General features: G+C 48.6%; 1 protein-coding gene across 2 annotated transcripts in view; it reads left to right on the top strand.

Moving 5' to 3' along the window:
* The window catches only part of LRFN2 (leucine rich repeat and fibronectin type III domain containing 2), a 180,530-nt gene that overhangs the window by 106,082 nt on the left and 46,559 nt on the right, over positions 1-27,889 (top strand). For both annotated transcript variants that reach the window (XR_012501134.1, XM_010973691.3), the window contains exon 2: positions 21,013-22,437. Coding sequence is in view for 1 of the 2 variants with exons in the window: in XM_010973691.3 (XP_010971993.2) it covers positions 21,038-22,437 (1,400 nt within the window). In the remaining variant the exon portion in view is untranslated. The remainder of the gene's footprint in view (positions 1-21,012; positions 22,438-27,889) is intronic.

Here is a 27,889-nt window from a genome sequence, read left to right as displayed (position 1 = left end):
TGGTGGGAGGAGGTGTGGAGCCGGGAGTGCGGGATGGCTAGAGGGGAGGGATGATGGCCAGTCTGATCTTCCACTGAGAGAAAGCCGAAGAGCTGCACAGTTGAACTGTTCCTGGTTAGAGAAGAACATATGGAGGGCGAGGATATTCTGTGACGCATTTTCCCCAGGTGCCAGAATCACCATCAGTAAGTATGCCTAGGTCTGCCTTTGACACTTGTACTCGTGGCCTTGACCCAAGGAGCACAGCTGCCCCCTTTTCATCCCTCTCTTTTCTGTCCCTCCTTGGAGGGAGCCATGAGCCTTGGGTCCCGGACAGCCATTTAATAACTGTGTGACCAAGGAGAGGCTTCAACTATCTGTGCTGGTTTTCTTCACTTGTAAGGTGGAGATGAAGATATTCTCTCCAGGGTTCTTGGAGAATCAAACATGCAAACAATCATACCAGTTTTGTTAACTATCGAGGGCTGTGCAAACTGTCATTACGACCATCATCACCATTGGCTTTTACTCCATATGCGACAGCAGAAAATGCGTCAGTTATAAGCATCCAGAGCGGCTACGGAGTCTGTCTATTTCTGGCTTCACGAGCGAATCTCGTTGGCACACCTGGGTCTCATTTCTCTCCGTCTCTCTTTCCTAGATCCACTTTCCCCAGTGCAGTGTCTCTCCTCTGGCTCTCCGTGCAGTTAGCTGCCTCCTCCTTTCAGTCTGAAGTGAGCCCACACTTCTGGGTCTCTGTATTAGTTTTCTATTCCTGCCTAGCAAACAACCACAGACATTGTGGCTTAAACAGCTCAGATGTATTGCCTCACTGTGTCTGTAGAGCCTCTGCTCGGGGCCTCACGTGGCTGAAATCAAGGCATTCTTACCTGGAAGCTCAGCGAGAGAAATATTCACTCCCAAGCTCTCTTACATTGTTGGCCAGACTCAGTTTCTTGTGGTTTTAAAACAGAGGCCTCTGCTTTCTCATTGGTTGTCAACTGGGGGCCTCCCTCAGCTCCTAGAGGCTGCCCGCTGTTCCCTGCCCCATGGCCCTTCCACAGCATCGGAGTTTGTTCCTTCAAGGCCAGCAGAAGAAATCACTCTGATTTTAAGAAAGGCTGAGTCCCTTTTAAGGGCTCACCTGATTAAGGCAGGCCCATGCAGGATATCTCCCTTTCGGTTAACTCACAGCCAATGGATTAAGGACCTTCCTGAGTAACATGTGGAAAACTCATCCCATACAATGTAACATAATCACAGGAGGGATGTGCCATCATATTCACAAGTCCCACGTCCCACTTTCTCACCCACAAGGGCGGGGAGTCTTCAAGAGGTGGGACTCTCAGAGGCCATCTGAGAATTCTTCCTACTGTAATATCCAAGAGGTCTCAGACAAGCTGAACTTCAGTCCAACAAAGGTTGAGATGCTCCCGGGTACTCTAAGTTTGGAAGACGCAAAGAGGCCTAGAGTGGGGGAGGGTACAGCTCAGTGGTAGCACATGTGCTTAGCATGCATGAGGTCCTGGGTTCAATCCCCAGTACCTCCATTAAAAAAAGGAAAGCAAAAAGAGGCCTAGAGACCAGTAATCGTTAGAGAGGCTGTGTAGACCCGGGGTTCCTAGAAGCGGGGCCTGGGGCAGGGATTAAATGCTGATGCACATTTGGGAGGTACAGTCCCAGGGCAGAGAGAGTAAGGGCAAAGGGTAGGGAGGCGGTGAAGGACGGGAAGTATTGTATGGTGCTGTGTCACTGTCACTCTGACGGCCACTGCTTCACAACAAGCCACAAGGAAGCAGAGCTGAGCATTTATCAGATGCACCTGCTCAGCTGAGCAGAAATTCTCTGGACATGTTGTATGGAGAATCCATGCTTTGGAGGGAAGAGGCGATAGGGGAAGCTAGCTGCCTGGCTTTCTCCTGTCTCCTCTTTTCCATCGACCCCTTTGGGGAGCTGTTCTAGACACCAGATCCCATGCCCTGGGGTGAGGCATCTTGTTCCAGGCCATGACTGCATGGAAGAGATCTGCCGTGGTGGCAACTGAGATGGAGCAAGTCACTCACAACCTGGGAGGCCGGTGAGGCCAGGAGATCCTGGTGTGTTTGGCAGAGCGATACACACTAATCCTGTGCTGATGCAAAGGCACCCACTCACAGAGGAAGGAGAGCAAGGGCAGCGGAGAGTGCCTGCTGTGTGCCAAGTCTGGGGAAATGGCCCAAAGGCAGGAACAATGGGAATACGGGGGCGGGGGGTGGGGGATCAAGACATATTCATTTATTTAAGGTATTTATAACTACTTTTTTAAATTATAGAGGTAGTACCTTTAAATAAAGAATGGAAACAGTAAAAAAAAAAAAATGTGAATGATAAAAATGAAAGTCTTTTTTTATGCCCCAGATTTCCGGTTACAGTTCCCAGAGAAACCACAATTTTTCTGTGTTCTTCCAAAAATTGTCTGGCTTATAAATCAAAGATGGATAGTAGATAGATAGACAGACAGACAGCTAGATAAAGTGTGTGTCCTTTTCTGGGGTACATGTAGGATCTCACAATATATTAGGTTTTGGCAATTCAGCATTTCAGATGTGGATGTGCTAAAGGTGAACACTTAAATTACATATAGTCTTTGTCTGTTATAAACAATGCTGTAATGAAATACTTGTACCTATTTCTTTGTGCATATGTGCAAGTATCTGTGTAGAATTAACTTCCTAGATATGGAATAGTGAACGTCATTTAAATTCCTATAGATATTGCTAAAGTGTCTTCCAGGAAGTCTGTCTTAATTTGCACCCCCACCCCTCCCCGCCCAGTAGTGTTCGGTTGTGCTTGTTTGCCTATAGCCCCAGCAGCACTGGGTATCAACAGTCTTTACTAGTCTCTCAATGAAAAGCAATATTGAGATGTTCTCATTTTCATTTTCTTAATTACGGATGAGGTTGAGTATATTAGACATTGAGGAAGTTTTAAGTAATGAAGTTCTGACTTTTTACCCATCCACTGGATCTGGCAGTCTGCCCTCTTGGTCTGGAGCAACCCAGCTGAAAAGGGGACCTGACTTCCCTAGTGAACCTGGGGTCACTCCTAACAGGATGAGATGGAGCAGAGAGATAGTCCAGCACAAAAGTATGTGGGGACTAAGGGTTAACCCAAAGCAGGGAGAGGCCGGGAGGTGTTTGAACTTGATGAACGATGGATAGGGCTGGACACTGACGTGTATGTTGACTTTGAGCTTTGGCGTGTCTGCCAGAACCTCAGAATTAGTTTGCTGTAGAGAATAGTCAGTATGAGTGACTTTCTGACCGTGGGCATGAAGCATGCCCCCAGCAAATCAGAGACCCTGAGAGGCATCTGTGAGGAAAACTTTGAACCCTCCTGCAAAGCACCCAGTCCTGACCATGCTTCCTTTGGGGAAATGCCTTTGAAGAAAAAAGAGGGGCTTTTGAGCCCAGAGGGAAGAAACATCTGGACATCAAAGCCAACTCAAAGAGAGTTGTGTGTGTCTGTGAATGTCTGGGTAGGGGAAAGGGGAGAGGCTTCCACTGTGGGGGAGCTATGGTGGGAGTGGCATTGCTAAGCATGGTGGCTGTGGGTGTGGTGGGGCGATGCTCTTTATAACAAAGCTTCCCTCTTGGATCCTTAAAGCTAGAGAGGGCTGAGACTTCCTTCATCCATCCTCCACAGTGGGATGTAGGTAAGCATATCAGTGCCAACCAATCACTACCCCCTTTCTCTACAATAGCATTGCCACATCCTCACTCTCCAACTCTCCTTTCCCCCTCTTGCCTCTTCCTTCCAGCCTCTTGGCACTACCAGTGACTTTTCCAGGGTGACAGTTCCTTATGGGGCACACACAGGATAGCACACACAGGCAAGGGGTCGCTCTTATTCTGCATCAGCAGCTTAAGCTACAACCAAGCCTCTGACCCTCGGTGGCTGGTGTGTGTCCATTTATAGTCTCTCTCCCTCTCTCCCTCTTTCCCTCCCCCTTCCCTTCCGTCCTTTCTCTCTCTTCCTCTTCCCCTCTCTCTCTATCCTCTCTCTCCCTCTCTCTGTGTGTGTTTTCTTTCCATGTGATAAGGAAGTGTTGGGGAGAAGGGCAGTTCCAGATTGTTCCCACAGCTGGGAACCTCGCCAGCGTCATCGGTCTTCTCTCTCCTGTTTGTGGTCTGGGCGGCTCCTCTCAGAGCCCATGTGTAAGGTTTGCGGAACCTGATGGGACAGTCAGGTGGGTCTAGTCCCTCAGTTCTTCTAGCTTCTGACGTAGAGAATTTAGGGAGGGTTACTCTCACACACCGCAGACCCACAGACTGAAGTGTACTTCTCTCCCCCACATATCAGGATGAGCTAGGCTAAGAATCAGCTGAGCTCAGAACTCATCCATGTGGACAGTGACATTGTAATCCTGGTTGGTGACACCACTGATTAGTGTGGCTTTGATAGCTCATGTGGTTAATTCTGGCTTGGGGTGCCAACAGGAACAGACCGATGGCATGGTGGACCTTAGACTGGGTGACCTTGCTATTGACCAGACATGACTCTGGTCTTGAGGCCAGTTGATACTATGGATGTTAAGCAGACTGACCTAGAGAAACTCTGACATGCACTGTCACATTACACAGCAAATCTGGTCTGTGCCTCCCCCTTTGTTCCCAGAAGACTTTCATTGGAGAGGTAAGATTGGATACTTAGAAGTTGTCCCAGCATCTTCTACCAAAGCCCCAGCCTCTTTCCTGTGCCTCTGTTTCTCCTCATGTAGAAGGGAAGATGATGGAGATCCCAAGAGTGACCTGGAATGTCCATAATATCATTGTCATTGGGAGAGGTACCCTTGGAAGTGACAAGACGAAGGAGTGATGGTTCCTGGAAGATTGCCCACCAGCAGCCTGTGGAGTTCTTGCTCATTCCTAATCTGGAAGGGAGAAGTGATAGGTCTCCTCATCTCTCTGCAGACAGAGTGGTCCAGGCCCAAGGGCCCTTCCCCACAAGGCCTTCCTTTTATACTTTGGAACCTCCTACGAGGGGCTTCTTGCCTCCCCAGTCACCCAGAGCTACATGTGAGACTAGGGAGTGGAAGACAGCTTGTGTGTTTTGAACAAGGCGAGGCTCATGAAAGGATGCTACTTGGCATTCTGGTTCCTTCTTGTAATTGTCAGGAAACCAGGATCAACACAGCACCACTGGACTCTGGTAATGAAATGTCTGGTCTCATGCACACAGGTCTCGTGGTCAGTCCAGAGAGATGTCCATTAAGTGAAAGGACTGATAATTCAATCACTGCGGGGCTGGACATAAGCAGAGGATGCTGCTTCCCTGGAGAAGGTTTGGCCTACCCTCCTTCTCCCGCCCCTAGTTCTCGGCCTCATGCCCCACCCCCTCGAGCTGGGGCTGGTTTCGTCTCTCTAAATCAGTCACGTAATGCAGGTCTCAGGAATTAGAGCTTGTGCAGGAAGAACCACATCTAGAAATCTCCAACCTCTCTTCCCCAAGTGGATTCACTCAGATAAGTAATGGTCTGAGATCCAGTGAGGACTTGCTTCTTGCCAGCCTCTAGAATAGGGGTTCAGCTTTGGGGGAAATCACCTCTACCTTGCAGAGTCTGATGGGGGCTGTGGACATTCTTCTGAGAAAAATGCTTGATCACATACAATTCAGCACACGATTCCAATAAGTCCATAGACCCCAGAAACCCTTTCTGTGCTGAGTTGTAGCACATATATCTAGCTCCATAGGTGTACTTCCCTCCAGTTCGCGGGGAATAATGCTAGTAAAGCTAATAATAATGTGGGCAGGGATGCCTTGGGGCTATCTTGAGATGAATGGCACCTTCAGTCCATATCTGCACACGTCTAAATGTTGTCCATCCTTTGGCCTCATAGCAAAGCCTCTGAAATTCATCCCTGGTTCTCCTTCCTTCTTGTTTATCTGAAAACCCAAAGAACATTGTAACCCTAACAATGACGACTATTTACTTCTTATATTATATGTGTATATGTGTATATGCCTTCTGTCTTCTCTAAGGGAGACGCATTCCCAGGAGGTGGGGACCAGCCAGATTTGCTTCATCATTGGTTGCCCCTCAGCACCTACTGCGGAATCCTTTCTACATAGTGCATGCTCAGTAAGTGTTCTCGGGACGGATGGATGGATGCTGCATGAGTGTCCTCTCTTAGGGACTACCCGTGTCTAACCACAGTGGGATGAGGCTGGACGTTGACAAACACCGCCCACTTGGCCCTCCTTGCAGGCTCCCAGCACAGTTGCATCTCCCACCCTCACCTACTTAGGGACACAGAGGAGGCTGTGTCTGAGAGGAGATGTCCCTCCCTTCCTCCCAACAACATGCTCAAGAGCCTTTGACATTTAACTGCAGTGCAATTTGTTTGTTTTCACTTGAGTTGAAAATACCAACAAATGTCACCCGCCTTCGCTCTCCTGTCCTGACATGTGACTTTGATGGGCCAGGAACCAGCAACACTAATGAGCATCTCAAGTTTCCATAATTAGCAGAGGGATACAGAGCTCTGCGTAGGTACGAGGTGGGTGTGGAGGTGGGCCCAGCAAAAGAAGGGTGAGCACAGAGCTAGGCATGGGGGCAAGGATGCCTGCTGAGGTCTGTGGTGGAGCAAGGAGGTAGGAGAGGACGGTCCTTTTGCCAGCGCCATCAGAGGGAAAGATGACTTAAAAGTCCAGTGCCTCTCACTGTTTAAAAGGACTTCTCCACATTGCCCTGAAGGTTGTCGGGTTGTCCCCTGCACCTGGGCCAGCTCCTTCTGCCTACCACGTGCCTTCCTCAGAGGTGGGGCTTGCATACCACCTTGTACTTTTGGAAATCATATCCCATTGTGAGCAATAAAACAAAACAAAGTAGCCTAAATGAGAAAAGCTTTTATTTCTCTTTTATGTAGAAAGTGCAGGGAAAAGGGTCAACATTTGAGTGAATGGCATCATGCCAATGTCAGTCTCCTGCTTCGATGTGCACCGCGGGTATGTGAGGTGTTTTCATGGGGGCAGTGGGGTGAAGAGTCTGTGGGACTTCTTACTATTTTTGAAATTTCTTATGAGTCAAACTAATTTTTTTAAGTTAAAATTAAACAAAAACTTCAGAGAGTCCAGGACTGTGCCGTGGTGCTGGGATCACCAGGTGCCCAGGTGCCTTCTATTTTGTCATTTTGTATCCTCAACACGTGGCTACCAGTTCTTGGACCAAGAGTCGTTCACATTCTATCCATGCATGGGAACTTAAGCCAGAGGCATTCATCCTTTCTGGCTCTGCTTGATGTCAAAAAGCAGGAAGCACTTATGTGATGCGAATTAGGAGAAATGCTTACACTCTCCCTGGCCTTGCAGTCCCTCCAAATACTACTCCTACAAGTCAGGGGACAGTGCCTAAAATTTCATTAGGGACTCTTGGTTGAGACAGTGCAGAATTCTCAGTTAACCTAAGTAGCCATTAATACTTCAACCATTGATTGATTTGATCTTTTTAAGTGTTGCATCAAGAATAAGATCGTGAAAGGTTAGGGCTGGAAGAATTCAGAGATCGCCTTTCTCCCAAACACCCTTCCCATGACGTTTGAGGCAACGGAGGGTAACAGGAGTGATGTAGACGGTTGTGGGCATCCCTGCTTTGGCCTCAAGCTCACTCCAATCTCCTGATTATCAGAAGAATGATTTTTTTCACCCTACCTGAGGCTGCTTGAGTTGGGGTCTCAAGCGGAGCACTTGCTTGCTGAGTACTAAACCCCGAGGGTTGCAGGAGAAACACAAAACTCCCTGCCTCACCTGGGCACTGATCTGCTTCTCCCATTCATAACGGGAAGGTGTGAGTCCCTTCCCCAAGTCGGCAACCCCCCCGAATCCTGAGGCCAAGTGATGGGGTGAGTAAAGAGGGAGTTGTACGCCCCCACTGGGACCAGTGTGGAGGGTTCTCTTCTCAGGAGCAGCCAGCCCCCTGATCTCTCACCTGCTTGTGCTCTAACTCTGGGAGCACCCTGACCTCTGAAACATCAGGGCAGGGAACCCCGCCCCAAAACTCTGGGCTGAGCTCCCATTCTCCCTCAGTTAAGTGCTTGATAATAAAATGACTCTGCCGATTGTTTGGCTAGAGCCTTGCCTACATTTTGTTGGTTGGCTCTCCTGGAGAATGAGGGGAGTCCTAGGGTCCCGAGACTGACAGTATTGACAAAACTCTCTGACAGCCTAGAGGGACCAGTGGTCACTGACTAGGAGGGGGACTCCGGGCAAGTCAGCTAAACATCTCTCTGAGCCTCACTTGCCTCATCTGTAAAATAGGGATAATTATCCCAACCACACATAGGGTGGATGAGAGGATGAAAAGGTTAAAGTATAAAGTGATTAGCATATAATTAACACTCAGCTAGTGTTCACCATTAGATGGTGATAAGATGATGATGATGATGATGACAAAGATGTCATCTACATTTCAGTGCTAAAGAGTAAGAATTATTGAAGCCAAATTCACATCTTTGGCCTTCGGAGAAGTTCACCAAAAAATATAGGTTTAAGGACATAACTTTTTCAAGATTCCCTAATCACAGATCCCCAGTTAGTTCAGGTGGGAGAAGACATCACCAGACAGTGACAGCTGTCCTTATGGTGATGCTAAAAGGCAGCCAAGTTAGGGGACAGAAGAGCGACCGAAGGTGAAACTCACTGCTGTATCTGTAGTTAAGATCATAACATCACAGCAACTTTAAAACCAATTAATGCTCACATTTACATGGGGGAAACTGATGCACAGAGTAGGGATACGCTGAGCCTGAGGTTAATGAGGTCAATGAGGCAGTCATTTCTTGCACAAAAAAAGCATAAATACAGTTTCTATGAAGAACTAGTATCATGACTTAGGTGCAAAGAATTCCCAGTTTGAGGGGAGACATAGCCCCTGCTTCTCTGTGAGTTCCAGTCTGAGGAGGCAGACAAGGCAGATTTTGCTTCTGTCATTTGTCCCCTGCCAGGTACACCTCTCCCTCTTCCCTCAGTGCTGGCTCTCTGTCTTGCCTTTAATAGATTGCACTCTCCCAGAGGGCAGAAAGGAACTGTTTATTGAGAACCTGCATGGCGCCCAGCACAGTAGGTGCTCCATAAACATTTATAGCTGCTAATGATGTAGCGCGATAAGTAAGTACAGACAACGTAAATGACAGAAGCCTGGTGAACAGAGCACAGAGCATCTGTGCTGGCAGTGCCCTGGTGGCAAGGAACAGGCTGGGGACAGAATTACTAAGAAGCCTGGAGTGAGCAGAGAGGAGCGGCTGGACCCTTTCTCTTTGGCCCCCGTGGTGAGTGGCCATAAAATACCCTGAGCAGGGCTTCATCATGACTTTCATGGTTTCTAAGCACTTTTGCCTTTGAAGGCTCTTTCCCTCCACCTCTGGCCACCTCTCCACTGGGCTGGAGGCATCCAACTTCCAAACTAATCCTCAAGCCTAGCTCTGGAATCAGAGCAGCTGGGTTGGAAGAAGATTCACTTATTGCTCCTGGATTCCAGCGTCACTTGCCTTAACTCCTGCCCATGGAACCTACAGCAACAGAATTGCTTAAACTGGTGGTTGAGATCCCCTGGGGGTACTGAGTTCTATGAATATGTTCTACATTTTAGCTTTTGATTTTAGTGGCAATCTGAAAGAACAGCCGATTGTGACTTAAAGACAGTCCCCAGAAGAAGAATTACAGTGGGTGACACTGGCAAGATCTCTCTCTGCACCACCTGCTGAAGTGTTTTACATGGAGGGACCCAGTCATCTTCACAGCCCTATGAGATCATCCAACTTTACTTCATCAGAGGTAGTAGGAGGTCAGGCAACTTGCCCAAACCATAGGGCTAGTGAGTGGTAGAGGCAGGATTCAAGCACAGGGTGAAATGGTGTTTTGCCCATGAGGTGGCTGGACTACCACAGCACCTGGAATCTTTGTTCTTTTAGAATGTTCTTGGTAAGATAACCAGCTTTAACTGCTGAAATCCTACCACCTATCCTTTAAGACCACAGTCCAGGGCCCTCCTCACCTGGTTAGGAGGGCTGTCTTCTGAAGAATTCCCATAGAATTCTGCCACTTCCTTTTCCCTCTACTGTGAGGACAGTGTCACCCATCGTGGGGTAAGGCATACCTGGGCTGGGATTCTAGCTCTGCCTTTTGTCTTCAGTCATTGAGCAAGTTATGTAAGCTTCCGAAGCCTCAGTTTCTCCATCTGTAAAATGGAAAAACAGTATTGCTTTATCAAATGGTTGTACGCACTGTCCTCCTCTGCTGGCTTGCAGTTATCCAAGTATGGGTTTGTAAGTTCCTCCTGAGAAGAGAGGAGATGTCCCACTTGGCTCGTCCATTCTCATGTCCACATCCTGCATGCCATGTGGGACAGGTGCTCCACAGATGCCTGATTGAATGATTGAGCCTTTGCTGTGGAGACAGGCACGTTCCTGTGTCTGTTGGGGTGGGGGTGAAGTGGAGGGTCAGAGCATAGGAGGGAGAATGGACTGCACTGTTCCAGATCTCGACTCCAGACAGAGTCTCCAGAGAGGAGGCCAAAGGAGAAAGGAAGGAGAGGGTGAAGCAGATAGGGAGAGGCGGAGGGAAACGGGGAAGGAAGGAGGATCATGGAGAGAAAGGGGGGACAGGAGTGGACTGAGTGCTCGGCTGGTCTGTGTCTTCATTGCTCCCCTCCCAGATCTCACCAAAATGGGGCTAGAAATGGATTTGAATACATGAACCACACACACACACACACACACACACACACACACACACACACACACACTCACTCACTCACTCACTCTCTCTCTCTCTCTCTCTCTCTCTCTCTCTCTCTCTCTCTGTCATCTAGCCAAATTGCCCAGATGAGGAAACTGAGGCACACAGAGGAGAGGTGGCTTGCTGAGGCCCCGGGCAGGGCAGGGATGGGGACTCAGGTCACAGAACTCCTACACCAGGCTCTTCCTGCTGTATGAGTCTGTCCCTGGGAGCCAGGGAGCTCACATTCCGACATGAAGAAAGACAACATTAGGAATGCAGAGAGCAAATCCCAGGGTAATGGAGCCTGGTGTTTGCAATAAAAATTTAAATGTGCCGTCCTGGTGGCAAAAGCGACTTTTATCTGATCAGCCTGTCAGCGCTTAAGAAGGCTGGGCTGTGTAAATGGCAAAAGCAAATTGAATTCATATTTACTGCCCTTGAGTCTGTGGGGGTTTATTGTTTCCAATGGATTCACCTCTCCTCTTTCTCCTCTTCCTTCTTTCTCTTCCCCCTCCTCCTCCTTTTCCTCCCTGTTCTTCTTACACTTCCAAGTGGTTTCATTATCCAACAACTCACTGGGAAAGTTGACAAGAAAGAAAGCAGCTTTATCTGTGTGCAGATTATTTCCCATCTGCTCCTGCAAGTAAACTCTCCACCTTTATCCACCCTGCCCTGTGCCCCGGGAGGCTGGCCTGTGAGGACAGCTTCGTGCAGGCTCCCTTGTCCTCTGGCTTCCTGGGTTTGGCCGCTGGGAGGCCCAGCAGGAGGTGAGAGGGCAGGGTGAGAGAGAGGGGCCTGTCCCCTTGGCCGCTCCCACCCAGGCTGCAGGTGGTCAGTAGGTTGGATCCATCCCTATTGCGCTCCCGTGGCTGTAACCCTGCATGGGTTCTGGGAACTGCCCTCTGCCCTCACCCCTTCAGGCCTAGGGGTGAAAGTGTTTGAAAAGACTCCCTCTGCTGCCAGCTGCTGGTGGTCACACCACCCTTCTTGGGTTCCCCTAACCCTGCCCACACCTCTGTAAATAGTCCCTTCACTAAAATTCCATCAGGTACCCCTTCAGCTCTGCCGTCTGTTCCTCCCTGACTGATATGCGTCTCTGTCCTCTCTCCTGTGAGCTTTAATGATATTACGCCAGGGGCAGCGCCTGCTGAGGCCCAGCTATGGACTTACAGGGAAGGGCTGCTTCAGGGAGGCCTGACCCTCACCTGGGCTTCCAAGGGTCAGGTGATGAGAGGGGGCTGTGAGGCGCAGGAAGACACTGCTAATATCAGCCTCAGATCCCAGAGGCAGAACTATGGGAAGATAGATACTGGACACAGCCCTGTCCTCGGGGAGCCTCAGTCTGAGGGAGACACAGCCCCGCCCTCAGGGAGCCCCAGTCTGAGGGGAGACACATCCCCACCCTCAGGGAGCCCCAGTCTGAGGGGAGACACAGCCCCACCCTCAGGGACCCCAGTCTGAGGGGAGACACAGCCCCGCCCTCAGGGAGCCCCATTCACTGAGGGAGATCCAACCCCTACCTTTACTGACCTTTAAGTCTGATGTCCTGGTCAGATATTGACCCGTAATTAAGTTCTCTAGCTGGAGTAAACTTTAATGCTACCCAACCATTGCCTACCCTGTAGCCTGGGTGGCTTGAAGAAGAAAAGACAATTTTAATTTTAGCCTGAGCCAAACATAATGAGGAGAGTAAATCATAGAGTGAACATTCCGCAGCCAAATGGAAATGAGTTTTGGATTATCTGCCGCGTTGAATTATCCACCCCACTGCTCCCTTCATCGACAGGGTCCTAGAGGGGCCCCCACACTCCGCTTGCTCCCTTAAGTGTGGAGACTAGAGGGAGACCAGGGGTGCTTGAGGATGGGGGTGGTGCTGGTGAGGCAGTGAACCTGGGGGTGCTCTGTGATTTAGAAAGGGCTGAGATGGCAAAGATTGAGTCCTTGTACATGACTCTGCCAGGGAAAACCTTGGACAAGGGAGAAAGGACTGGAAAGGCCCTGCTGACTAGACATACATCCCTGTGTGTCCACATTCTGCACATTCCCCCTCCAAAGTGAGCAGGAGGTGGTCCACCCAGGTTCCCAGAGCTGGAGCCTTGCTTGAGGCTTCAGGTGATGGAATCTGAGAGATGCTTGAAGTGGGGGCAGGGGGTAGATACTTCAGGGAGTCTTGAAAGCCATGACTGAATCAAAGCACAGATCTCTCTGTGTGAAATCAGAGCCCCCACACCCTCACACCTGAGGGCTGGCGTGGAGGCTGACGGGCGGAAACGGGGAGGAAGGCTGAGGCCTAAGCTGATGCTGAGAGCTGCCAGCCCTGTGGGCTGTCTGAGTCCCCTAAGCAGGGACAGATCACAGGCAGCCATGGAGATTAATGCATTTGCAGTTGACAACACGGCAGCAAAACAGCATTTGTTCCCATCAAAGCTGAACAAACAGGCTTGCTCCCTCTCCCTTCCTCACGCGCCCTCAACTTGCAGGCAGCCTCATTCACATCCAGGTCCTCATTCGTAAAACCAGGCCCTCCTTCACCCACACAGGTCTCCATTCACACAAACACACCCATTCACTCAGGCAATCACCTCCATTCATGCGACGCCCCCTCACTCACACACCGAGGCGGCTCCAGGCACAGTCAGTCAGACACGCCTGCTTCTTCATGCACACACCTACCTCTCCACTCACCCTGCACACCCATCTGTACATGGGCCTCCCTCATTCACACACACACATTCATCCACATGCTGCCGCACACAGAGCTCAAGACAAAAGAGGGCTGGTGCTCCCCAGCCCCGGTGGTGAACACGCTGTGTAGAAGACGTTTTCCATTCAACTATTAATGTCAATCTTTTGTGGAGGAGCCAAGGTCTCCTTCTTTTAATAGGTTGCTGGTTTAGTCATTGATAAGAATGTGCATGGCTTTCATCATTTTTTATTTCCATGTATCTGACATTTCCACAGTGGCCCAGGCTCAGTGGGTAACTTATATCATGAGAGCTATAATTAAGAATTGTGACCTGGGCTGGATTGCCCATAAATGGACCTGAAACAAGGATCTGAGTGTAGGTGATTTATTTGATGGTGCTTGCAGGACATATGAGAAGGGGAAGAGTCATGGGAGGTGAGATGAGGAGGGGAAGGCAGCCAGTACAAGCTGTGTTAGGAGCAGGTGACTTCAAAGGGCCACTGCACTTCTGGGAGACTGTGCAGAACGTGCTTCAGAATCGTCCCATCCAAGCAGTGAGGAAGTTGAAGTATTTATCCTCCATCCCATCCCCTTCTTAGCCTGCCCGGCCTGCCCCAGATAGAGGCGAGCACACTTCTGCAGTAAGTCAGCCTGTACCGAGTGATGAAGGTGCCAGGGAGTACGGCTCTTCATGCTGGCGCACTCATCATTCATTCATTCATTCATTCTCTCATCAAACATGTCCCTGGTGCCTACTCTGAGCCAGGTCCTGGGCTTGCTCCTGGGAATTCAGAGCTGAACAAAACATAGTCCCTGACAAGAAGGGGTTCCCAGGTGAATGGGGTAGAAGACACGGAAACACAGAATTACACTGCAGCACAATAAAAGCTATCATGGACACGTTTGCAGCGGGGCAGAGTGCTGTAACTGAAAGCAGGGAGGAAGCAATTCAGAGCTTAATAACTCACTTACAATCACAACTGCTTACCTTGCACAACAGAAGTTTAAACAGAGTCTAAATGGGCTCACTCTGCCCTTTGAATGTTTTAGATACCTTTTCCCCTTGTCTTCCCTGTCACCTGTCCTATCTAAGACCACTGTTTTAAGCTAGTTTATGAAGAAGTCCCAGGATTGGGGATGTGGCCTCTTTCTCCGTGGCTTGGCTTGGGGACAGCACAGGGAATGTTTTTGCCCATCCTGTCCAGAAAGGAGCCATGGAGCTGGGACCTTCCCAGGGCAGGGGGCCCCCTTGGGGATTTGGCTTGCTCTGTCTCTCTCTTCTTCTCAACCTCTCCCTTCAAACTAGAAGCTGTAACTCCAAGACCAAAATAGGAGCTGCCTGCAGTCAAAGGCTGTGCCTCCCCTGTCAGACTGGAGCTCTTTGAGGTCAGGAGCTATCTCCCCCTCCAGCACACATTCGTTGAACTTGCCGCCTCCCCTCTTCCTCAAAGTTCTAGAAGGATCCCTGTACAAGGCAGCATCATGGAGAGGGTGTAGAGGAATCAGTTCTGTGATGTTAATTCACTCTTCTTACCCTTAGAAGAAGCCCCGCACTTACTTCCTGAGGGCCTGGGAGGAGGAGGTGCCGGTGTGGGACAAGGGCAGAGCTGAAAGCCTCGAACTGGAATCACACCAGGAGACTCCCAGACAAGAGAAGCAACCCCTTTGTGAAGCTCATGTCTGGGAATCAAGTTTCCCTTTCTGGTCCCCTGGCTCCAGAGCTGGTCCCTTCAGGGCTCCCCTTGAATGGTGTGATTTACGGGGAGCAGCAAGTCCTCTGAGAGGGCAAGTCTGGAAGGACGCAGGCGGCTACCTCTCCTGGCAGATCCAAACCCCTCCCACTCATTAATTCACACTTTCCTGTTGGCCTGGAGCACCCTGGAGGGGCCGTTTCTTTTTACCTGAAGCAGAGACAGGCATCTTACTTGATTTACAGGCTCCAGGGGCGGGTGGCTCCTCGGCTGGTTGCTAAGGTATCTTTTAAATGGAAATCGGGGTGGAGAGATATCACATACATCGTGCCAGCCATCTGCTAAATGTTGCCTCTTCTGTCTGGAACAGCTCGACGTGGTTCTGACAGGGAGGCAGGGCCCAGGGGCTGGGGGGAGGAGGGGAAGTCTGTGGTGTCCACAGCAAGTGAAAAAACAGGAACTTTCCTTTTGTGCCGCCATGTCCGCCATGTCTCTTAGTTTTCCTCTTTCTGTCCTCATCTTTCTTTTTTTCCTTTTGTTTTAAATATAAAATCCCATCTGGAGATTCTGATGACAAGCCACCAGCCTAGCTCCACAACTCTATATTTATTGCCAGTATATTGAATTGTGCGCGTGCGCGTGTGTCTGTATGTGACTCACGACCATCGGGCCTGGCAGGTGGGTCTTTCTGAGCCAATTAGGCCCCTGCTCCTGAGAACACCAGCGTCCCTTCCAGGCCCATCCCCTAGAAGCAGGAAACACAAGTGCCCACATTTAGTCGAACAGCTGGCTGCCACAGGTTACTACGCAATCCGTAGTAGAGGCAGCCAGTTTCTGGGCACACCGGGCACGTGGGGGCCTCTGGAGGGGCCTTTTCCGCTGTAAAGACAGCCTGGAGCCAGACTGTACTCGGTTCGAATCGTAGTTCTTCTCAGGAGAGCTGGGAGAACTTGGCCAGGCCCAAACCTCTTTGAACCTCACTCCCTGGTGGTTAAATCAGGGATAGTAATACTCAGGATGTGAGGTATGGCAGGGCAGGCTGCTCACAGCACAAGGCTGTTCAGCTAAGGGGCTCTTTCTAATTACACAAAAGCACCTCATGGATGAGTGGCAGAGCTGTGAAAACCGCTCACAGACACGGGGCCGGGGTTGGGGTGGGCAGGGAGACACTGCCCCTACTCTGGGTAAATGCCCAGAGGCGCTGATTCCTACGGCACAGCAGGTCCAGGTTCAGGGGAGACTGTCTCTCCTCCCCACCAGCTCAGCCGCCGCTGGCTCCCTGGTAACTCCCCCTGCTCTCCCCTTCCCTCCCCGCTCCTGGCTCATAGACATTCTGAGCAGACAAGCTCTTGCTCCTTTGCAGATGGATTCCTTCCATGAAGGCTGATTCTGACATTTGATACCAGCATCCATTTCACAGCCTCGCTTCTGATCCTCATGCACCTCTCTCAGCTTTGCCCACAAATAATCCCATGACCCCTCCTGCCGGCTTTCATCTGCTTCTTTGTTCCTGATACCAGCCCTCTACTCCTAATCTCCACATCTCCGTGGTCCCCTCCACCACCTACACCACTCCGAGATGCTTAGAGGGACCTAGGTTGCTCCTTCTAATATTCATTCAAATCCCAGCTCAAAAGAGAGATCCTTCCATCCCCCCGGCGTGTGCACTAATTGCCTGTTATCCACCCGCTCCCCTCACCTCCCCCCCAACTTGGGGTTTAAGCTGCTTTTTGTTTGGCTGTGAGAGTAATATATTAAGTGACAGTTCTCAGAATACAATTTTAATTAAGATTCAATAGTCACTTCTCCGTCAGTAATCTTCCATGCTGATTACTTAAAATATATTTACCCAGTTCTATTATGTCACAGATTTGAATTCATTAGACGTTTGTTAATCCTCAACAAACTTTCTTTTTAGTGTGGTTTGTTTAGCATAATTTACAAGGACAAAACCGCTCAGAACGATGGGCCCCAAGCAGGGTGTGCATCCCAGTGTCCAGGTCTTTCCTGCCTGCTGCACCGCCGTCGCTCTCCATCAGAGGGCAGGCGACAGAAGCAAGGAGGGAAAGGCCCAAGGATGCTGTAGGCTGAGGCAGTCCATCCACATTGCCCTGAAGCAGCCCCTACCGGTCAGCCTTACAGGACACAGGGTGGGGTCGGAGACAGTGGAGAAGGGGTCAGGAGAGACAGTGAGAAGAATCCCACAGAGGCCACCGACAGCCTTGGCCCTGGACTCAGATACACCTGACAAACATTGCCATTTCCTGCGTGTGCCGAGATGGGAAGATGTTGGGAAGTCCTGCTTAGCCTTAGAAACTTGCAGAGTTTACTGACAAGGGCTCTTGAGGAGGCCACCTTTCTCAGGGGGCCAGAGGCTTTCCGAACCCTATCCCCCCATACACATGCACACACACACACACACAAACGCATGTACACATCCACCTCCAACTTAACTAGCAAGGGACTTCCCTGGGTGTGGTTTTCTTTCTGTCCCCAGTGGGTAGAGGGGGTACTGCTCACCTCTCCTTGAGCAGACACAGTGACCAGGGACTTATGGCCTCCCTAACACTGAACACAGTGAGCCATGCTGGGAAGCACGGTTAGCAGAAGATGCTTCTAAAGCTTCTGTGAGACTAGGCTGCTCCATGAAAATGGTTTTCTCAGCTGATTAGCCAAGTGAACCTTGGACAGTGTTGATACAGAACTCAGAACCTCAGTGACAATGCCAGAAACTCACTTGGCTCAGCACCTAATTTTATTCATTTATTCATTTATTCATTTGATATGTATTGGGCACTTACTATGAGTCAGGTGTGGTACTGGGAGCTGTGATACAGTGATGGGTGGATAAGATAGATAAGTTCCCTGCCTTGTGGAGTTTACAGTCTAGGAACCCATACATGTACATGATTAAGGAATTATAATTAAAAATGTGGTGAGCGATACGTAGCACAAGTACAGGGTGCTAAGGCGCAAACAGCAGGAGGGCCTAATTTGGTCCAGGGTTTGGAGAGGCTTCCTGGAGCAGGTGGTGTTTAAGCTGAGCCTGGAGGTGGACTAGGAGCGGAGTTGAGGGAGAAGCCGGGAAGAGACCAGAGCATGGAGGAAGTCCTGGAGGAAGATCAAGCCTGGCATTTAGACGTGAAAGGGGTTGAGTGTAGCTGGAGCAAGAACAAGGGAAGAGAGAGTGGTGAGAGATAAAGTGGGGAGATGGGCAGAGCTGGCTTTTGCAAAGACTTTTTCTTCTGTTAAAACAAAAAGAAGGTCAATGCAGATGAAAAAAAGATTCCTATTTGTTATATCAGGCCCCAGCTAAGCATGGACCAGAACACATTTGAATGTGGAGAAGATGGCAGATGGAAAGCTTCCACATGTAGGCACCTCTGGGATGGATGTGCCTGGTGGGACCTGGGTCAGGGCAGGCTGGTTCCCCTCAGGGAAGAGGTCATTGAGGGACTGGCAGGGTGGGCAGTTGCTCATGGGAGCTCAGAGCAGAGCTGGTGGAATAAGGCACATTGATAACAGCTTTTAATGCAGGTGACCATAATGAAGATGAAAAGAAAAAAAAAATTTTGGAACAAAAATAAGCAAGCTTTTTCTGTAAAGGGCAAGACAGCAAATATTTTAGGCTTTGCTGGCCACATTCTATCTGCTGCAACTACTTACTTCCATCATTACTGCATGAAAAAAAGCCATAGACGATACGTAAAGGAATGATCATGGCCATGTCCTAATAAAACTTTATTTACAAATACAAGAAGCAGGCTGGATTTGGCCCGTGGGCTATAGTTAGCTCACACCTGCTCTAATGGTGCTGTCCAGTGTGGTAGCCTATAGCTGCATAGGGCTACTGAGCAGTTGAAATGTGCTCTAAGTGTTAAATACACTTAGATTTTGAAGACTTAGTACAAATAAAAGAAAGTTAAACATCTCATTCATAATTGTTTGCATTGATTACACATTGAAATACTATTCTGGATATGGTGGGTTAAATAAAATACATTATCAAAATTGATTTTACTTGTTTCTTTTCACTTTTTTTATTATGGTCATGTAATTTAAATGTAATTCAATATGTAATATAAAATTACATTTGTGGCTAGTACCATATTTCTGTTAGACATTTCTGTTCAGGAATAATGCTCAGTTCAGATGAAATGTAGAGTTAAGTCTCTGGCGCTGAAGGGTCTCAGGTGGGAGATTTGCCCTTAAAGAAACATGATAATGGAATTCAAATCTTCACAATAAAGTAATATCTGATTGGAATAGGTTTTTGTTTATTATATGTCTTTTTTTTTTATCAGCTAGTTCTTTTGTCAGCATCTGTGCTCCTCAAACTGGGAGCTATGGAGCTTTACTTCCCCAAGGTATTAATAGTCGTTATGCAAAAAAAAAAGGAGTCTGTTTAGCTAAAAAAAAAAAAAAACCAGCAATGTAGAATTAAACATTAAGCCAAATTTCTTTACTGCCGCAGAATTTCTCAACCCTTCTGAACTTGCTAAGGCGTAGAGAGCTTTCCAAGAGTGAGCAAGAGTGGGCTGCACTTCCCCAGTTCATTGGCCTTAGGAGCCTTCCTTGCAGAACCCTAATTAACACTCCTAGAAGGCAAATTGAGAACTGTTGGTCTGTGTGACGCTACTCAACGAGTGTGCCTCATTTTCCAAAAGTCCAACTCAATTGATGTTTTTAGCACTACATAAATAGAGCCACACTGAGTACAACATGGAACAGTGAGAAAACTGTAAGATTCGGAGGCATAAAGACCTGAGCCACAGTCCTGTTCCTTCCTTCCCTGGAGAGTCACTTATGCAAAAGCACCTACTATGTGCCAGGCAGTGCTTTAGGCCTTTTAGTTGGTCAGTAGTCTGGCTCCAGGCCATCCTCAGAAAAACAAATCCCAACCTTTTGGGGCTTTGTTGCCAGTGCAGAAGACAAATAATAACAGGACAAGTAAGCAAAATATACAGTAAATTAGTGAACAGTTCTAAGGAGAAAATGCAGAGCAGGGAAGAGGGATATGCAGAGGGTGGGGCCCCAGTGAGAAGGTGACTTTCGAGTAAGGACCTGAAGGAGGCTCTCAGGCCACAGACAAGTCCTCATCTATACACGCAGATAAGCCCTTCCCTATGAAGGGTGTTCCTGGAGCCTAGATGAGATGATGCACGTGAAGGTTCAGGCAGAGGACCCAGCACATACTAAGTGCTCATACAAAGAAGCCTTTGCCTTTGCCTCTCCTCCAACCCCTTCTTCAGTTCCCTGAACTTCCAGAGATTCATCCACTGTGTGGATTCTCCATGGTGAAGAATTTATCCAAAGCCAGTTCCCCACTAACCCTGGCATCTCCTGGGGCCAGCTCACTCCTTGTCCATGTTCTTGTTCTTAAGGAATGCTGGTCGAATTTGATTCCATGCTGAGCCTAATCCAATTACGGAGGCAAAACTGGCTTCAAAATACAACCATAACACACTTTTCAAATCCAATGATTATTCGATGAACCACTGGTATGGAATTATCCATCTGCCCATCCATCCATTCAACAAATGTTTATTGAGCATCTACTGTGTTCCAGATGCTGTGCTAGATGCAGGGAATACTGCAATTAATAAAACAGACAAAAGTACCAGCCTTCATGGAACTGACCGCCTAGTGGGGGAGATAGAAAATATTCCATGAACATCATTAGTAAGTAAATTAAATAGTCTATCAGAAGGTGATAAGAACCAAGGAGAAAGGAAAAAGCAGAACTGTATTAGAGAGATTGGGAGAAGAGACTACACCTGCCGGAGCAGATGCCACTCTGTGCTGCTCCCCAAGGCAGGGGGTGTGTGTGAGGGAGGAAGCCCTGGGCAAGGGCATTAGAAAGTCGCCTCCTGACCCTGACCTTGTGTCCCTCCCTTCCAGGCACCGTGGCCTGAGTGACCAGACCATGGAGACTCTGCTTGGTGGCCTGCTGGCGTTTGGCATGGCGTTTGCTGTGGTTGACGCCTGCCCCAAGTACTGTGTCTGCCAGAACCTGTCTGAGTCACTGGGCACCCTGTGCCCCTCCAAGGGGCTGCTCTTCGTGCCTCCCGACATTGACCGGCGGACGGTGGAGCTGCGTCTGGGCGGCAACTTCATCATCCACATCGGCCGCCAGGACTTCGCCAACATGACGGGGCTGGTGGACCTGACCCTGTCCAGGAACACCATCAGCCACATCCAGCCCTTCTCCTTCCTGGACCTCGAGAGCCTCCGCTCCCTGCACCTCGACAGCAACCGGCTGCCCAGCCTCGGGGAGGACACCCTGCGGGGCCTGGTCAACCTGCAGCACCTCATCGTGAACAACAACCAGCTGGGCGGCATTGCTGACGAGGCCTTCGAGGACTTCCTGCTGACACTGGAGGACCTGGACCTCTCCTACAACAACCTCCATGGCCTGCCCTGGGGCTCCGTGCGGCGCATGGTCAACCTGCACCAGCTGAGCCTGGACCACAACCTGCTGGACCACATAGCCGAGGGCACCTTTGCTGACCTGCAGAAACTGGCCCGCTTGGACCTCACCTCCAACAGGCTGCAGAAGCTGCCCCCAGACCCCATCTTCGCCCGCTCCCAGGCCTCTGTTCTGACGGCCACGCCCTTTGCCCCACCCTTGTCCTTTAGTTTTGGGGGCAACCCGCTGCACTGTAACTGCGAGCTTCTCTGGCTGCGGAGGCTGGAGAGGGACGATGACCTGGAGACTTGTGGCTCCCCAGGGGGCCTCAAGGGCCGCTACTTCTGGCACGTGCGCGAGGAGGAGTTTGTGTGCGAACCGCCTCTCATCACCCAGCACACGCACAAGCTGCTGGTGCTGGAGGGCCAGGCGGCTACGCTCAAGTGCAAAGCCATCGGGGACCCCAGCCCCCTCATCCACTGGGTGGCCCCTGATGACCGCCTCGTGGGGAACTCCTCCAGGACGGCCGTGTATGACAATGGCACCCTGGACATCCTTATCACCACATCTCAGGACAGCGGCGCCTTCACCTGCATCGCTGCCAACGCGGCCGGGGAGGCCACGGCCACGGTGGAGGTGTCCATCGTCCAGCTGCCACACCTCAGCAACAGCACCAGCCGCACCGCGCCCCCCAAGTCCCGCCTCTCGGACATCACTGGCTCCAGCAAGACCAGCCGGGGAGGTGGAGGCAGTGGGGGCGGGGAGCCTCCCAAAAGCCCCCCGGAACGGGCCGTGCTGGTGTCCGATGTGACCACCACCTCAGCCCTGGTCAAGTGGTCCGTCAGCAAGTCCGCCCCCCGGGTCAAGATGTACCAGCTGCAGTACAACTGCTCCGACGATGAGGTACTGATTTACAGGTGAGCCGGGGCTGCGGCCAAGCAGGGAGGTGTCTGACGGGGCAAGGAGGAAATGATGGGGAGGGTTTAGAGCTGCTCCCACCTATACCCCACCACCCCAAAGGTGTCTGAGGGATTCCGGGGACAAAGTGTGTCATTTGTGTAGGTAAGAGGGAGTAGAAAGAACATTATCTACACGTTTAAGAAGAAACGACCCCACGTGGGTAGCCCGAAGAGATGTGTTTGTAGGAGGACCATGCCTCCCAGAGGCGTAGCTGTGGTAGGAGGTCTCATGGCTATGAGCCTTCAAACTTTCTGTTTTGAGCTTCAGGTGGAGGACATGCAATAGCAATGACCAGATCTCTCGGCCAAAGGGTCTGACTCCTCCAAGAAGGAATGGATCTGGCCTTCACTTAGGCTTATAGGCAGTGGTGGTTAAGGTCTGGAGGTGTAGAATTCAGATATCACTCTGCCACTTGTTTGTCATTTGAGTCTCCTGGCTGGCCTCAGTTTTCCTCATCTTTAAAATGGGGACAGTCTGTACCTAACTTAGTCTGCGGGTAATTGAACCCAACTCAAACTGGCTGAAAAAAGAAAAAGGGAGAAGTAATGTGTTGGCTCATGTAACTGAAAACTCGAGGTTCAGCTAGATCAAAGGCCTCATAAACATCCTGCATTCTCAGTGTCTCACCTTCCCTAAGTTTCGTTTTCTTCTGGTTTGGCATCACCCCCAGGCAGCTTCTTTCCTCTGAACAGCCCTAGAGGGAGACAAGCTTCCCTGTCCCAGCTGGCCCCACAGGAGTCCTGGATGAGCTCAGATAAACTGGAGCAGGTCATATGAACCTATTGGCTATTAGAGGTGGGGTCATCCTGGCCTCTCTGGGTATCAGTCTCCTCATCTGGAAATGGAGACAGTGATGTTGACCTTGCCAATTTGCTGTGAGGATCAAAGGGTCATTTCCTAGGCTGTTAGAAAGGGAGGTTAAGAAGGAAAAGCTGCAGTAGAATTGCCTGTCGATCAGAGGGAGGGAGGTGCTCATGGATGATGGATCCAAAGGGTCCAAAAGGTCAGGGGCTGAGCACAGGTGTGTTCCCTTCTCAGCCAGCCTCAGCTCGTGTTGAACATGAGAATCTTACAGCTCAAGGAATGCATGGTTTCTTTTGAAATCCTGTGTGTTTTATTTTAAGCATTTTAAACGATTATTCTGAGAAGGGATCCCATTGGCTTCATCAGACAGCTGAAGGGTCTGTGGTGCAAGAGAGGTCAAGAACCTTGACCCGTCGGTGAGGTTTCTTCTGGCTCTGACTTTCTGAGTTGATGAGTCAGTCTCTAGATGGGAAGGTGTGGGGAAAGGAAGACATTTGTTCACCAGATGGAGTCCATGAGTCGGAGGGTGGGTGCACCATGGACCTAGAGGAGCCAAGAATATCCCTTACCTGGTATCATATGTGTGGCTTGTCTGGAGAGCAGCTTTGTTCTCAGGATGTAAAGAAAATAGCATTAAAACTTAACTGAAATATATGCATATTTATATATATACATATATATGAAATTAAACTTAAATCTACATATGTATTTTTTCTAATTATAAAAATAATATTCTTTGTAGAAATTTTGGAAAGCAGAAGAAATGATAAAGAGAGAAATAAAAATTACCTATAATCCCACCACTCAAAGTTAACCAGAAGCATTTGGCCTCTAAGTTTTATTTCAGTTCGAAACAACGCTTATGATCAGTCTAGTGTGTGCATTTGCTTCTTAATTCTTTCCATTCAACATTGCAGCTTGCTTAGCTCCTATGGTATTAAAGTATTTTTCATTTGGCTATACTATAATTTATTTAATCAATCTTCTATTGTTGAACATTTAGGTTGTTTCCATTTTTCAATATTAAAAGTCATGCAGCAAAAAAAAAAAGTAATGCAGCAATGGATGTATTTTTGTACATAAATATATCTGTGCAACTTCAGTGATTTTCTTAGCATATTTTCCTAGGGGTTGAATCACTGGTTTCATAGGTAAATGATAATCTTTATACATTGCATATGAACATTTATTTATCCTCTCATCAGCGGAAGGTGGCAGTGCCCATTTTGACCACTCCTTCGCCAATTATTGAATATATAATTACTTTCACCTTTGCCAATCTCATAGGTGGAAAATGTAACTTGTTTTAATTTGCATTTCTTTGATAACTTGTGAGGCTGACCTTTTGAAAATAAGTATATTTCCTCACTTGTGAATGTATTATACAGTTTTGACTTTGATACAAAGCGTAGGGGCAGAAGGCTACCAGCTCCGAGGCTTGCACAAGCATAGGGTGAAGGGAAATGCGGTTTGGGAGAGAGGAGAGATGCTGGCATCAAGGTGGCAGCAAGCCAAGGTTGCCAAGATGGGTCCCCTCCCTGGGGGTCTCAGAGACCCTCCAAGGGCCCCCGGAGGGGTTGGAGCTATGCTTCTGAAGTCACTCAAAGCTGAATTCAAACTGCTTTCATTATTTATGGGAGAATGAGATCCTGGAGATACTAGGTTTATAAATAGAAATATAGGCACACCTTGGAGATATTTTGGGTTGGGTTCCAGACCATGACAATAAAGTCAATATTGCAATAAAGTGAGCCACATGAATTTTTGTTTTCCCAGTGAATATATGTTATGCTTACACCATACTGTAGTCTAATAAGTGTGCAATAGCATTGTCTAAAACAAACAATGCGCATACTTTAATTTAAAAAATGCTTTATTGCTAAAAAGTGCCAACTATCATCTGAGCCTTCAGTGAGTCATAGCAGTGACATCAAGATCACTGAGCACAGACATCATAACATGTAATAGTGAAAAAGTTTGAAATGTTGTGAGCATTACCAAAATGTGACACAGAGACATGAAGTGAGCAAATGCTGTTAGAAAAATGTCACCTATAGACTTCCTTGATGCAGTGTTGCCCCAAATCTTCAATTTGTTAAAAAAAAAAACAAAACACCGCAATATCTGCAAATTGCAATAAAGCGAAGCACTGTAAAACAAGGTGTGCTTGTAAATGGAAGCATCAGACAGCTCGGGGGTAAAAAGCAGATAACAATGCTGACTTCCCCTCGTTGTGGTCTTGAAGATTAGAAGCAAAGCAGCATGGAAAACTCTCCAAATAGCGCAGACACATAGTAAGTGTTCAAGGAATACAAATTATTAGTTATTATTATTGTTATTAGCCATAGTGGTAGTAGTGAGGGTAATAGTGAGAGAAAGACCATTGTCTTGTCTGCCACCCTGGGAGATCAAAGGGAAGAGGAAGATTAGATACGGAATTCAGTCTCTAAGAAGATGGAGTTCCAAAGTTCAGAGAAAAAGTCAGTGTGAGTCCGTAGCCAGATAATAGTGACAACAATCGCTAGCCAGCAGTCTCGCCAGCTTACTGTGGGTTTGACACGGAGCTCTGCAGGCAGTAAATATCTCATTTAATTCTCCTAGACATACCAGGAAGTATGGCTGAGAGTATTAAAACCTAAGAGCACGTACGTGCCCAGAAAGAGGCAGGACCAACCTGAACCCAGGCCTCTGGCGTCAGTGCCTGAACTCAGCACCGTCGCCGTGCTGCCCCTCCCCCAACAGCAAATCCAGCTCCAGAGAAATAGGAGACTCCAAGGAAGAAGCTGTAGGGTTTTAGAAAATGAATTGTCTTCATAAGATAGAAGAGACAGGCTGCACAGTGGCTCTCTGACGTGCACACCTTCGACAGGGTGAGTTAAACTGAGTTTTCTCCAAACCCCAGGAGGTGAGAACTACCATAATTCCACTTCCCATATAAGAAACTTGCTCAAGGTGTTACACGGAACTCGAATCCAGGCAACCTGGGAAGGACAAGACCAATACTCAGGGATGGCACCAAGGCCAGTAGAGACACATCATGCTGCCCTGCATGAGTTCTGGTCCCCAGGCCCTGAGGGTCACATCCCAGGACTGAAGGATGCTAAATGAGGTCCCCAAGTCCGTGGGAGTGGGCCTGAGACAACATGGACAGAGAAGTGCCCAAGATGGGAAAAGGGTAGATATTCTGCTTTTGAAGATCAGACCTCCATAAAGCATAGGATGCTCGGCTGGGCATGGGCATTCCAAACTTCAAAAAGGATTGCTCGACAGATGGCTGTAAGCCCTCAGAAAAGAATGACAGGACCCAACATCAGTTCCCAAGGGGTAAATCCTGCCCAAGCATTGAGCTGTCTTCAGGGTACACTATGAACCAGTTGTTCTTCTTTATATTTTTTTGAATAAGATATTGAATATAGTTCCCTGTGCTATAGAGTAGGTCCTTCTTGTTTATCTATTTCATATATAATAATGTGTATGTGTTAATCCCAAACTCCTAATTTAGTCTCCCCATGCTTTCCCCTTTGGTAACCATAAGTTTGTTTTCTATGTCTGTGAGTCTATTTCTATTTTGTAAATAAGTTCATTTGTATCATTTTTTTAGAGTCCACATATAAGTGATATCATATGACATTCATCTTGTTCTGTCTGACTTACTTCACTTAATATGATAATCTCTATGTCCATCCACAATGCTGCAAATGGCATTACTGCCATTCTTTTTTATGGCTGAGTGGTACTCTATTATATATATACACCACATCTTCTTTATCCATTCCTTTGTCTGTGGGCATTTAGGTTGTTCCCATGTCTTGGCTATTGTAAAGAGTGCTGCTATAAACATTGGGGTGCATGTACATTTTCAATTAGAGGTTTCTCTAGATATATGCTCAGGAGTGGGATTGCAGGATCATATTGTAGCTATATTTTTAGTTAGTTTTTTTTTTTTAAGGAATCTCCACAGAGATTATGTTCTGCATAGTCAGCCAGTAGTTCTTTTATTCTGCCTCCTCATCGTCCACAAGGGCTGTGCTCCTCAGTGGCATCCCTCCTGACACGGAATTCTCCCCAAGACCCCACCCTCATGAGTCTCCACAGGGGAAGTGGATCAGAACCTCTGGGGTGATGCGTGCTGATGGAAAACGTCCTAGGAGTTCCCACTGGCTGTAACTCACTGCCATAAACAGAGCGCATCACAAGTGTAAAGGACACATGACAGAATCTCACCCTGTGTTTGGGACAAAATGGAGACGTGTGAACTGGTGAAGTGGACTTACAACTGGTCGCATAAGCAGACTGCTTAACAAATTGACGTGAACATGCAGGAAAGCCTCGGCTCGTGCCTCCACGTCTGCCCCCCTTCTGTACTGCTCAGTATGTTTTCTCATTGACATGGGTAATGACACAGAAAATATGTGTTCTTTTTGGTTCAAAAACTCAGTTGCATGAGTTCGGGGTGATGAAAATCTGGCTCAACTGGAATTCTGTGTGGCATAGGCTCAGAGTTTTAGTTGATCTCAAGGACATCATGGCCGCAAAGTTACAGAGCTGCTGAAAGACTCCTGTAATTTGGGGTCTTGTTAACAGAAGTGCTCAGATCGTGGAAGG

Source organism: Camelus bactrianus, chromosome 20 (assembly GCF_048773025.1).
Source record: "Camelus bactrianus isolate YW-2024 breed Bactrian camel chromosome 20, ASM4877302v1, whole genome shotgun sequence".
In the NCBI taxonomy this organism is placed as follows: domain Eukaryota; kingdom Metazoa; phylum Chordata; class Mammalia; order Artiodactyla; family Camelidae; genus Camelus; species Camelus bactrianus.
This window is presented reverse-complemented; position numbering and strand designations above follow the sequence as displayed.